General features: G+C 34.3%; 1 protein-coding gene across 1 annotated transcript; it reads left to right on the plus strand.

Annotated features, from left to right (window-relative positions):
• Nucleotides 1-18: 18 nt before the first annotated feature.
• Nucleotides 19-10,361, plus strand: LOC109058782 (transmembrane protein 185-like). The gene is made up of 7 exons (XM_019075978.2): nucleotides 19-193; nucleotides 1,033-1,209; nucleotides 3,179-3,386; nucleotides 4,468-4,551; nucleotides 4,646-4,822; nucleotides 8,231-8,354; nucleotides 9,511-10,361. The coding sequence occupies exons 1-7, from the start codon at nucleotides 156-158 to the stop codon at nucleotides 9,753-9,755; spliced, it is 1,053 nt and encodes a 350-aa protein (XP_018931523.2). The 5' UTR covers nucleotides 19-155; the 3' UTR covers nucleotides 9,756-10,361.
• The last annotated feature ends 2,315 nt before the right edge of the window (nucleotides 10,362-12,676 follow it).

A 12,676-nucleotide genomic window follows, 5' to 3' on the forward strand; every position in this document is an offset into this window, starting at 1 on the left:
TCACAATCAGCTATGACGTAAACAGCGTCATCAGGCTGGCAGAGACGGGCGTGTGACGTCACCGTGTTTGGTCGCCTCTGCCAACCGTGCTCTGAAGCGAGCGAGTGCCAGCCTTCCCTTCTCTCTTCATCTAACTATGGTCTGAAGAGGAAACCATGAATCTCCGAGGCGTTTTTCAAGATTTCAACCCTAGGTAAGATGCGTGTGCGTGTGTTTGTTACGTGAAGGATGAAGCCCGGCGCTTTGTTTTTAATTCGCTACCGTTCACTAGTTAGCTTAGCGGCTAATGTTCCCCGTGCAGGCCTTTGGTTTGGTCTCAGCGTAGTTTCTCAGCTCTGCGGGACACTCGCAGTGAAGCAAACAGTTCTCACACTTGAAACCGAAAGCTTTGAATTAAAATACGACACGCCAGTCTTCCTAAAGATTCTCGTTCGCGGACGTACGAGAATTAACCATCAAATTAAACAAACAAAACAAACAAACTATTAGCCATTGATTGTTTTGCTACACTAACCATATTTTAACGATAGCATTTGTAGTAAAACTGTGGTTATTAAAATGGTAACCAATACACCAAAAACCGTGGTTACTACACTTTTACTACAATAAATCCATGGTTAATTTTCGTAGTGGTGTCAAGCGATTAATCGCATCCAAAATAAAGCTTTTTGTTAACATTATACAAGTGTGTGTGTACTGTGTATACTTATTATGTATATAAAAATATAAAAACATGCATGTATATATTTAAGAAAAATATGTTGTTTATATATTAAATATATTTATATATAATATAAGATTATAAACATACATGTAAATATATTAAAAACATTTTTAAAAATATAAACTGTTTGTGTATATATATATATATATATATATATATATATATATATAATTTTGGATGTGATGAATCACGGTTAATTGTTTATAACAGCGCTAAGCTTCTCAGATATGTTTGTTTTGATATGATCAGATGTGTGCAGCTTGTGCTCTGACTGCATGTGTGTTGTTGTTGTTGTTGTTGTCCTGCAGTAAGTTCCTGATCTACGCCTGTCTGCTGCTCTTCTCTGTGCTGCTGTCGCTGAGGCTGGATGGCATCATCCAGTGGAGCTACTGGGCGGTGTTTGCGCCCATCTGGCTCTGGAAACTCATGGTCATCATTGGGGCTTCGGTGGGCACCGGGGTTTGGGCGCACAACCCACAGTACAGGTCAGACACAACTTCTCCCTTCTTAGGATTAGGGTTGGGAATCAGTCGAAAATCAGTTCCTGTGTGTGCATCTTTTATTTTTAAAGGGGCTGTTAAAAATGCATTTGTCTTTGAATCATTCCTTCAAGAGATTCATTCAAAAGCCTCGATTCGTCCAGTAACGAAACAAGTGAATCTTGAGCAAATCATTGAATCATTCCATTCTTTCTTCAGAATTGTGAGAGCTACAAGCCCCATTTAAGAAAAGAAAAAAAGTCAATTTATTTAGAATCGTGCGGCTCTATTTTCCACACAGACAGCTTTTAATCGATTCCAGTTTTTATGCAGCCAGCTGGTTTTTGTTCATGGTATTCAGCAGCAATTAAATGTTTAGCAAAAAGAGACACACAGGATAAATATGTTTGACTTACACACTGGAACTGAAACTGGGAATCGATAAGCAGAATCTGGATTAGAATTGATCAAATTCAAACGATACCCAACCCTACTTATGATCAATATTGTGTAGTTTATAGGATTGAGTCTGCAATGAAGACACTTATTAGTATTACTACTGTATCATGTTTAAAGCATGAATAGCAGCGACCTTGATCCACATGATCAAAACTGTACTGAAAAACATAATTTACTGCATACCTTCTGGATTGTGCTTGATTGTTATTTTTTTAGCAAGTGAAAGACCTTTGGTATGACTTTAGATTAGAGAACACTATTCACTATTAACTAGTTGCTTATTAGCTGCATATTACCAGCATATTGTCACTTTATTGTGTATAAAGCACATATAATAAATGCTTTATTCTGCATGACCGTATTCTAGATCTCTTATCCCGACTACAACAACTACCTTACTTAAGGTCAATATCTGAGTTTCTTGAAGGGAAACTCTTAGTTAATAGTGAACATATGTTCCCTAATCTAATCTGTTACCAGTGTCATTCTAAAACTGTGGCATACATGCCTTTTTGCTGATTTAAATCATTTGCTTCTTTAATAGCTTATATACTGTTATATACGCTCATTTCAAGATGAACACTTTCTGGACTGAAGGAGTTTAGGCTTACTTGATTATCAATACATAATAAACTCATGTTTATGTTCCAGTCTGAAATCATCGGGGTTTTGAGGAACGTTAATTTGTTCATCTCTCAGTTATCATTGTACTGCATCGCATTATATGTTTTGATAATCAAGTTAAGCATTTAAATATCATCTCGCGTATTATTGGAGATACGGAGTGTCAACTGATATTTCTATCATAGTTTATGTAAGTCAAGATCTCATTGATTTACATTACAAGCTCCGAGAATTTCATCCTATCCTTTGGCCATCTCGCGTAGCACCAAAATTGCATAGTTTTTGCTCAGTTTTGGGTTTTCTGAATAAATCTGAGCTGTTTTTTCCTCCGTATTCTGAGTCTGAGTATATCATACTGTGTGACCCATAAAAGCCTGATGTATTAAATATGACACAAAATGCAAAATACATGTGCAACCTTTTTATTTTGTCTTAAGGTGATATGTCAGGCTTTAAACGGTTAATGACCCTGATACACTTTCCTAGTCTTATTAAGAATAATTTGTGTATAAACGGTATCAAAATAATGATTTGGTTAATGTTATTTAGGCTTCTGTTGTGGGTAAAGTCTTGCCAGCACACTAGTAAACTTTGTGAGAATGTTGCCTTTATGACTTAAAGAGACAGGTCTCCCAAAATTGAAAATTCTGTCATCATTTACTCACTCACATGTTGTTTCAAACCTGTATGAGTTCCCAAACAGTTGACGGTAGCCATTGACAACTCTTTGGTTACCATCATTCTTCCAAATATCTTCTTCTGTGTTCATACAGACTCATACAGGTTTGGAATAACATGAGGGTTAGTAAATGATGACAGATTTGTGATTTTTGGGTGACCTGTCCCTTTAAGGAAGTGTGATTGTGGTGATGCAGTAAGTTGTGGTCTTTAGGGCTGAGGGTGAGACCTGCGTGGACTTTAAGGCCATGCTGATCGCTGTGGGGATCCACCTCCTCCTGCTCACCTTCGAGGTGCTGGTGTGTGACCGAGTGCAGCGGGGTTCACACTTCTGGCTTCTGGTCTTCATGCCGCTCTTCTTCGTCTCGCCCGTCTCGGTGGCGGCGTGCGTGTGGGGATTCAGACACGACCGGTCGCTCGAGGTATCAGCCGTGATTTACAAACACAGAGGAAGATTTGTCTGTAACAAACTACAGCGACCCTTTTCAGTACCGTTGAAGTCCAACAAATTATGTTCATGCCAAAATAAAAATAAGATATTTTATGCATAGAAAACAAAGCCTGATTTTTGCTCCTTTTTTTTTTTTTTTTGTATTGACAGTAGTTTCATGACAGTTTAGTTCTTCCCATTTGTCACAGTTGTTTTTATTACAATTATATTTTTAATCTTTGGTTTATGGGTCAAAGACGAGATTCGCATTTTAAATTTACAAAAGTGATTTGCATGGAAAGCATATTAAATAAAGCATCTACTTTAATGTTTTAAAAACATATGTGAAAATAAAATGTCAAAATATGGGTGAAATATTTGTATGACATATTTTTTTATGTAAAAATGAAACAACAATCTTATTCTGACCTTCTTATTAAAATATATAAAAGAAAAAGTGATCACATTAAACTTTATTATATTTTAAATGATTAATGACAGTGGCAATGATTTTAAAAGATTTAAAATTACAATTAATTAGTATTTTAGTAATTTTATGAGATCTAATGATTCTCGTTTTAAATAAACCTTGTTTGTTTTATTTTTCATCTTTGACATTATATATGTATATGTATGTATATGTATATATATATATATATGTATATGGTATGTATGTGTGTATATATATATATATATATATATATATATATATATATATATATATATATATATATATATATATATATATAATGGTTTAAAGAAAAGAAAACTAAATATTAAATAACTTTTTTTATTATAATTTTGTACTATGGTAAAGAAAAAATATATAAAATATTGTCACAGTTAAAAGAAAAAATCTTCCTCCTAAAGCAGGCTCTATTTCCTTGATAAACAATGTTTTCTTATGTTTTTTGTTTATTGATCTATGACCCACAGTTCTTGTGAGATTCACCCACATGATACCGAGCTTATCTCTCTGAGCATGTCGTGTTTACAGACAGAAGAATTGTGTTTATTTTTGTGTTTCCTGAAATGAATGATGCCTGATTGTACACTCTGTGTTGTTCCATCAGCTGGAGATCCTGTGCTCTGTGAATATCCTTCAGTTCATCTTCATCGCTTTGAGACTGGATGTGATCATCAGCTGGCCGTGGTTGGTAAGGAGGGCATCCGTCACCTGCAGTTGGGCCTCCAGCTTTGTAATGTGAGCTCTGTGTCTTGTTAAGAGAGTGAGTGCCGTGTCTCTTCCAGGTGGTGTGCGTGCCGCTGTGGATTCTCATGTCCTTCTTGTGTCTGGTGGTGCTCTATTACATTGTCTGGTCTGTGCTCTTCCTGCGGTCCATGGATGTCATTGCCGAGCAGCGGCGCACACACATCACCATGGCGATCAGCTGGATGACCATAGTGGTGCCCCTGCTTACCTTTGAGGTCTGATTCCAGCATCATTCAGTTTTTACTTAATTGTGTTTACGCAATGCTGAAGACATCAGTGCATGTGTTGGGTAGAGATCAGCCCATACTGATTTTTTTACCCAGTCTAGAAACAGATTATCTTCATGTTTGTGTTCTTTACTCAATATACAGGGACAGTAATATTGTGAGATGCATTTAAAGAACTGTTTTCTTATATTTCTTATACATACATACATACACACTACTGGTCAAAAGTTAAATATAATATACATACACACTACTGGTCAAAAGTTTGGGATCAGAACATTTTTAATGTTTTTTACAGGAGTTTCTTATGCTCAAGGCTGCATTTTTTTTATCAAAAAAAAACAGGAAAATATGTTATATTGTTGAATATTATTATGATGTAAAATAATGTTTTTCTATTTTGATATACATTAAAATCTAATTTATTTATGTGATGCAAAGCTGAATTTTAGCATAATTACTCCAGTCTTCAGTGTCACATGATCTTCAGAAATAATTCTGATATGCTGATTTATTATCAGTGCTGGAAACTGTTGTGCTGCTTAATATTTTTTTGGAACCTGTGATACTTTTTTCTGGATTCTTTGATGAATAAAAAGTTCAAAAGAAAAGCATTTATTTAAAATAGAAATATTTTCTAACAATATACACTACCATTCAAAAGTTTGGGGTCAGTAAATTTTTATTCTTTCTTTTTTTTGAACGAAATTAAAACTTCTATTCAGCAAGGATGTGTTTAATTGATAAGACCTGAAAGCAAAAATTTATATTGTTAGAAAAGATTTATATTTTGAATAAATGCTGTTCTTTTTAACTTTTTATTCATCAAAATTCCTGAAAAAAAGTATCACAGTTTCCAAAAAAAAAATGTCAGCACAGCTGTTGCCAACATCGACAACACTAATAATAATAAAAATAAATCTGCATATTAGAATGATTTCTGAAGGATCATGTGACACTTTATACTGGAGTAATGATGATTGAAATTCAGCTTTGCATCACAAAAATAAATTATATTTTAAAGGATGTTAAAACAGAAACCATTATTTTATATTCTAATAACATTTTACAAGATTACTGTTTTTTTCTGTATTTTTGATCAAATAAATGCAGCCTTGATGACCATAAGAGACTTCTTTAAAAAGCATTAAAAGTCTTACTGATCCCAAACTTTTGATCGGTAGTGTATGTATATATGTATTATTATTTTTTTCTTTGTTTTCTGAAAGAAAAGGCTGCGTTCCTGTCGTTACTGCTCACCAAGGCTGCGTTTATTTGATTAAAATTCCGTAAAAACAGTAATATTGTGAAAAATTATAACTATTTAAAATATATCTATTTTTTTTTTTACATTTTAAAATGTAATTTATTCCTGTGATTAAACTGAATTTTCAGCATGATCCTTCAGAAGTCATTCAGATATGCTGATTTGATGCTCAAGAAACATTTATTATTATTATTATTATTATTATTGACGTTGAAAACAATTGTGCTACGTAATATTTGTGTGGAAACTATAATACATTGATAAGGATTCTTTTTACGAATAGAGAATTAATTAGAACAGCATTTATTTAATCTACAAATCTTTCGTAACATTATAAATAGCTTTACTGTCACTTTTGATCAATTTAATGCATATTTGATGAATGTAAAAAAAAATCTTGTAGATCACAAAACTTGCATGACTATAAAGGTCCATGTTAAACTAAAATATTTTATACAACCGTATGGAGCCTAATACTAAATATTACAATAATATATATATATATATAATTTTTTATTGTATGATTATTGTTATATATATATATATATATATATAATCACGAGTCTATATGAACAGAACTATTACGGCAAATGTTGTACTTAATCTTGATTACATAGTAACTCCTGACATACTGCTATTTTCCAGTGTTTTTGATAGGAGCAAAGCAATGTCTAAAATGACATGTGACAATCCGTCTTGTGTGCAGCAGTAGCTCTACTTCACTAAATGTATTTCCATTATTTGAATATGGCTACAGACACACCCGACACAGAGATTGAGAAGTCACCAGTTTGGCTTCTCTTTGAAGTAGAAAAATAACAGGAGGGCAGTTGACAAGACAACAAGGCCTTTACACTCTACATACTGCAGGTTTATGATGCTTTTTGGGATGTCTGGTTTGAAATGAATAGGGTGATGTGTTCTTCAGGTTATAAATCAAGCACTCAAACTGTAGCACATCTGAACAGTCATCTTTATTAAATCATTTTCATTTTGTTTTTGCTGGCAGTAATTTCAGCTGTCATCTGGAGCACTGTAGAGTTTTGACAGCAATCCATCATATATTTCAGGACATGTTTTTAAACTTTCAGCATCTGTGTTGTGAATCAGAAAATCCACATCAAAATATTTGAGTTGAATACTCTCATGCACCAATATAAGCTATGTGCAATGTATCAGTTGACCAGATATTAAAGGGATACTTCACTCCAAAATGAAAATTTTGTCATTAATCACTTACCTCCATGTCGTTCCAAACCTGTAAAAGCTTTGTTCGTCTTCGGAACACAATTTAAGATATTTTGGATGAAAACCGGGAGGCTTGTGACTGTCCCATAGACTGCCAAATAAATAGCAGTGTCAAGGTCCATAAAAGGTATTAAAGTCGTCGTCAGAATACTCCATCTGACATCAGACGTGCAATCTGTGTTATATGAAGCGACGGGGACACTTTTTGTAAGCGAAAAAAACAAAAATAACGACTTTATTCAACTATTTCTTTGTCAGCAGTCTCCTCTGTGTCTCTCCATATCACCGTATGCTCTTCTGTGTCATCCGCGCCACATGGATGCACTGTATCTACATGCATTTAGCTTTGATTTGAAAGAAAACAGCACATCCTTGTGGCGCGGATGATATAGAAGCGCATACAGTGATATGGAGAGACACAGAGGAGACCGTTGACAAAGGAATTGTTTAATAAAGTCGTTATTTTTGTTTTCTTCGCTTACAAAAAGTGTTCCCGTCACTTCATATAACCCAGATTGCACGTCTGATGGCAGATGGAGTATTCAGATGATTACTTTTACACCTTTTATGGACCTTGACACTGTTATTTATTTGGCAGTCTATGGGACAGTCACAAGCCTCCCGGTTTTCATCCAAAATATCTCAAATTGTGTTCCGAAGACGAACAAAGCTTTTACGGTTTTGTAACGACATGAGGGTAAGTGATTAATGACAAAATTTTCATTTTGGGGTGGAGTATCCCTTTAAAGGAATAGTTCACCCAGTAGTTTAATCAATAGTAGTGTTTTGTTTAATTGATTAATATGATTTCATTTATGCAGCTGTTTTGTGAGCTTTATAGATGCAGGGTTGGTTTTCATCAGTGTTTGTGTTGTTTTCAGATTCTTCTCGTTCACAAGCTGGATGGTCATTACAAGTCCAACTACGTCCCGGTGTTTGTTCCCCTCTGGGTTTCTTTGCTGACTCTAATGGTGACAACGTTTGGCCAGAAAGCAGGCAATCACTGTACGTGACGTGTGTTACTTACACTGCCGTTCAGAAGTTTGGGATCAGTGAGATTTTTCATGTTTTAAAGAAGTTTCTCATGCTTAACAAGGCTGCATTTATTTGATCAAAAATACAGAAAAACATTAAAACTGTGAAATATTATTACAATTTAAAATAAAGGTTTTCTATTTTAATGTACTTTAAAATGTACTTTATTCCTGTGATGTGAAGCTGAATATTCAGTATGATTAGGGTTAGGGTTATCCTTCAGAAATCATTCTAATATACTGATTTATCAATGTTGAAACAGTTATAAAAATACTTTTTGAAACGTGTGACTTTTTTCAGTATTCTTTTATGAATAAAAAGTTCAAAAGAACAGCATTTATTTAAAATTAAAATATTTTGTAACAATATACACTACTGTTTAAAGATTTGGGGTCAGTAATTTTTTTTTTTTTTAAGAAATTACTAATTTTATTCAGCAGGGATGGGTTAAATTTATAAAAAATGATCAAAGTAAAGACTTACATTGTTAGAAAAGATTTCTATTTTGAATAAATGCTGTTATTTTGGAATTTTTTATTCATCAAAAAAATCCTGAAAAAAGTATCGCCGGTTCCAAAAAAATAATAAGCAGTGATGAAATGAATGTAAATTACATTTAAATTATATTAAAATAGAAAAGCGTTATTTTAAATTGCAACAATATTTCACAATGTTATTGTTTACTGTATTTTTGATTAAATAAATGCAGACTTGTTGAGCCAAAGAGACTTATAAAAAAAACAAAACAATACAAATCTTACTGATTTCAAACTTTTAAACCTCAGTATATCTGTCTTCTTGCTAAAGTAAGTGTGTAACGTAAAGTAAAGTGTGCTAAAGTAGGCATTACTAATACTATTTTTCTTATTTGTAATGAGTGATTTTAATAAGTGATCAATTTTGCCATGTAACTCTTTACACATGATTTGTTCCCCTCTGACTTGCATTTTCTTCCGGACATTTCTGTATCACAGATGATTAGCGCAAACCATTTGTTCCATATTAGTATTTAGTTTGTTTTAAATGAAAAAATCATGCAAAAGAAAATGACTCTGTACTGTATGTTCACCTAATTTTGTTTCAGTGTTGACTTGAGCTCTTCTTCTCTCATTTCCTTCTGTATCAGGGTGGTTCGGCATTCGCAAAGACTTCTGCCAGTTTCTTCTCGAGCTCTTCCCCTTCCTGAGGGAGTATGGCAACATATCCTATGACCTGCACCACGAGGACTCAGACGCGTCCGAGGAATTGCCCATCCACGAGGTGCCTAAAATCCCTCCCATGTTTCATAAGAAGACGGGTGTGGTGATCACTCAAAGTCCTGGCAAGTACTTTGTGCCGCCGCCCAAACTGTGCATCGACATGCCGGACTAATACTCAAAACTGTCCTCGTTCGGCTGTTCATGAACAGTACAGCGCCATGCACTGGGCTCCGCTTCAGGGCGTACCATTTACAAAGAAAAATACAATCTACACAGATGCTTCTCCTGGGACTCTTAAGCTCAAATACTGGCTCCCAAGCGTTTTGTATACCATAGCCTTGTGTCTGTTAAATCCATAGATGGGACCTGTTGCCTTCTGGAGCGGATCTTTGAACTTTCCAGACAACTCAAAGTCAAAGGACTCGCCGAGAGACTGTCTAATCTGTAAATAAGCAAAGTGTTTTGTTTTGTACCAGTTGTGTGTTTTAAATCCATGTATGGTGTAGGCATTCAGTCACTCATCCGTCGGTCTTAGCTTTATCCAAACATTCGTTCTGAATCTGTGAATTTTTCTCTGTGGGAATACACAACGGTTCCTGGTTTCCACTGCGATCGCAGCCTTTTTGGTGGAAGAAAAGCATTATTTATGTCAATCGAATTGGATTTATTCATTTCTTCATCTGATAGGCTGCTACCATATTTGACCACAAAACCAGTCATAAGGCTCAGTTTCTCAAAAGTGAGATTTATACATCATCTGAAAGCTGAATAAAAAATAATCCCACCAATGAATTATTTTTTATTAAAGATGGGAAAATATTTGGCCGAGATACAACTATTTGAAAATCTGGAATCTGAGGGAGCAAAAAATTCAAAATACTGCGAAAATCATCTTTAAAGTTGTCCAAATGAAGTCCTTAGCAATGCATGTTACTAATCAAAAATTAAGGTTATATATATTTACGGTAGGAAATTTACTAAATATCTTCATGGAACATGATCTTTACTTAATATCCTAATGATTTTTGGCATAAAAGAAAAATCTATAATTCTGACCCGTACAATGTATTGTTGGCTATTGCTACAAACATACCCCAGAGACTTAAGACTGCTTTTGTGCTCCAGGGTCACATTTGTGACTGAGGCTAGCCAATGAAAACCATTAGAAGATTGATGTTTTCAATGCAGAGCTCTCCAGACTTTCACAGTTTCGCTCGAGTGTGATACATAATGATTTCACACCCCGTACAGTCAGCAGGTAAAATATAACCACTGCCTGTAACTGCTCTGTAATCTCAGTCCATTGAGTTGGCCTCTTACACTAACACTTTTTTTTTAATCACCTTTTAATTGCTATTTAAGTGTTGACCAGTTGCAGTATGTTGCCTATCCTACACCCAGATCTAAAAACTTGTATTTTTATGTTGGATACTGTCATGCAATATGAAATATTGTCCTCTTGTTCAGTGGCTAGCAGACATTTACTTCATTCAGTTTCTCAGCTGGTCTGAGGGAATAGCCATAGAAATATTTTTCTTGTGGATGTGGACCAATATTACGGTTTCATGTACACATTTACTGCTCTCGACGTCCAGTGTGTCCAGTAAGACACACCGTAGCTCTCGACAGTGCCTCACATTAAAATGTGGTCATGCAAAAGCTGTGTGAATCTTTTCACGTTTCAAATCCTTTTCTTTTTGGAATAATCCATTATGTTTATCACTTATATTAATGTTTTCTTTTTGAATGACGGGTGCTTGCTAAGGCTCACACTTCAAGTATTCAGTATAGCAACTTGCAACTCTTTCTGCCGTCAATCATGTTCTATTCAGTTTTTCTGTCATTGATTAAATCAATAAAATTTAAATGGAATAGATTTTTTTTTTACGATGCTTTAAAAATACATAAATATCAAGTTACTTTAAAATTGTAGTCTGTTACTGATTGCAAATTACACAATAAAAGTTGTAGTTAGTAACGTAATCCATTACATTACACATTTTAGGTAATATAATCAGACTAGTAGTTTTGGATAACTTGTTTATCACATTGATTTAAACAGGACCATCTTGATATTAAAGTACAAAGAAGAAGAAAATATATTCCATTCATTGTTATAAACAAACATGAACTGCATTAAACATTACATTATGTCTGCATTAAATGTAAATTAATGCTTACGCTTTATGCTTTTCCAGTCTCTTCAGTTGTAAATCCAGCGGTCGAGTGCGGTGTAGCGTCTCAGTTTTCTGTGTAATTGTATTTAAATTATTAGTGACTGGTCTTTGTGTGAATGTCCAAACTGGAAGACTTTTATTTTTAAGCGGTAGGCTACTTTAGAAAGGAAGATTTAAAAGAGGAATTAGGGAGAATCAGTAAATTATGAATGTATTGTGAATTTCTTAATTTTTGCAATCTGGTGGGCAATTTACCCCTTTTTTAATAATTGACATTTAAACATCTAAATATTATAAAATCTAAAATTTAATCCATACTGTCCTTTATCCACATCCATCTTCCCCCTTCTTACCCAAGAGAGAGAGAGCATAAAGAGTATTTTTTATAATAGAAGATTTAAGACCGAGTTGTTGAAAAAGTGGGTAGAGGCAACAGATCTTCATTCTGTTCAAAAGTTTTCAACCCCCCGGCTGTTAATGCATGGTTTTTCCTTCTGGAGCATCGGTGAGCATTTGAACCTTCTGTAATAGTTGCATATGAGTCCCTCAGTTGTCCTCCATGTGAAAAGATGGATCTCAAAATCATACAGTCATTGTTGAAAATGGTTTAAATACACAAAAATGCTGGAAAACCAAAGATTTTGTGGGACCTGAAGGATTTTTCCGAAGAACAGTAGGCGGTTTAACAGTTCGGGACAAACAAGGGACTCATGAACAACTATCACTAAACAAAAAAACATGGATAATTCAGCTAACAACAGTATTAAGAATCAAGGGGTTGAAAACTTTTGAACGGGGTCAACTATTATTTTCTCTTGTGGACCATATGTAAACATGTTTTATGTGAAATATCGGTTGCACTTTATTTTACAGTACGTGTACTTACATGTACTTATCGTACAGTGTATTTATCTAA

Source organism: Cyprinus carpio, chromosome B21, assembly GCF_018340385.1.
Source record: "Cyprinus carpio isolate SPL01 chromosome B21, ASM1834038v1, whole genome shotgun sequence".
NCBI lineage: Eukaryota > Metazoa > Chordata > Actinopteri > Cypriniformes > Cyprinidae > Cyprinus > Cyprinus carpio.

Excerpts from the sequence above, each read along its gene's own strand:
- LOC109058782 (XM_019075978.2), top strand. The coding sequence starts at position 156 with ATGAATCTCCGAGGCGTTTTTCAAGATTTCAACCCTAG. Across the intron at positions 194-1,032 it reads TTTCAAGATTTCAACCCTAG|TAAGTTCCTGATCTACGCCT; the intron begins GTAAGATGCGTG and ends GTTGTCCTGCAG. Across the intron at positions 4,552-4,645 it reads TCATCAGCTGGCCGTGGTTG|GTGGTGTGCGTGCCGCTGTG; the intron begins GTAAGGAGGGCA and ends TGTCTCTTCCAG.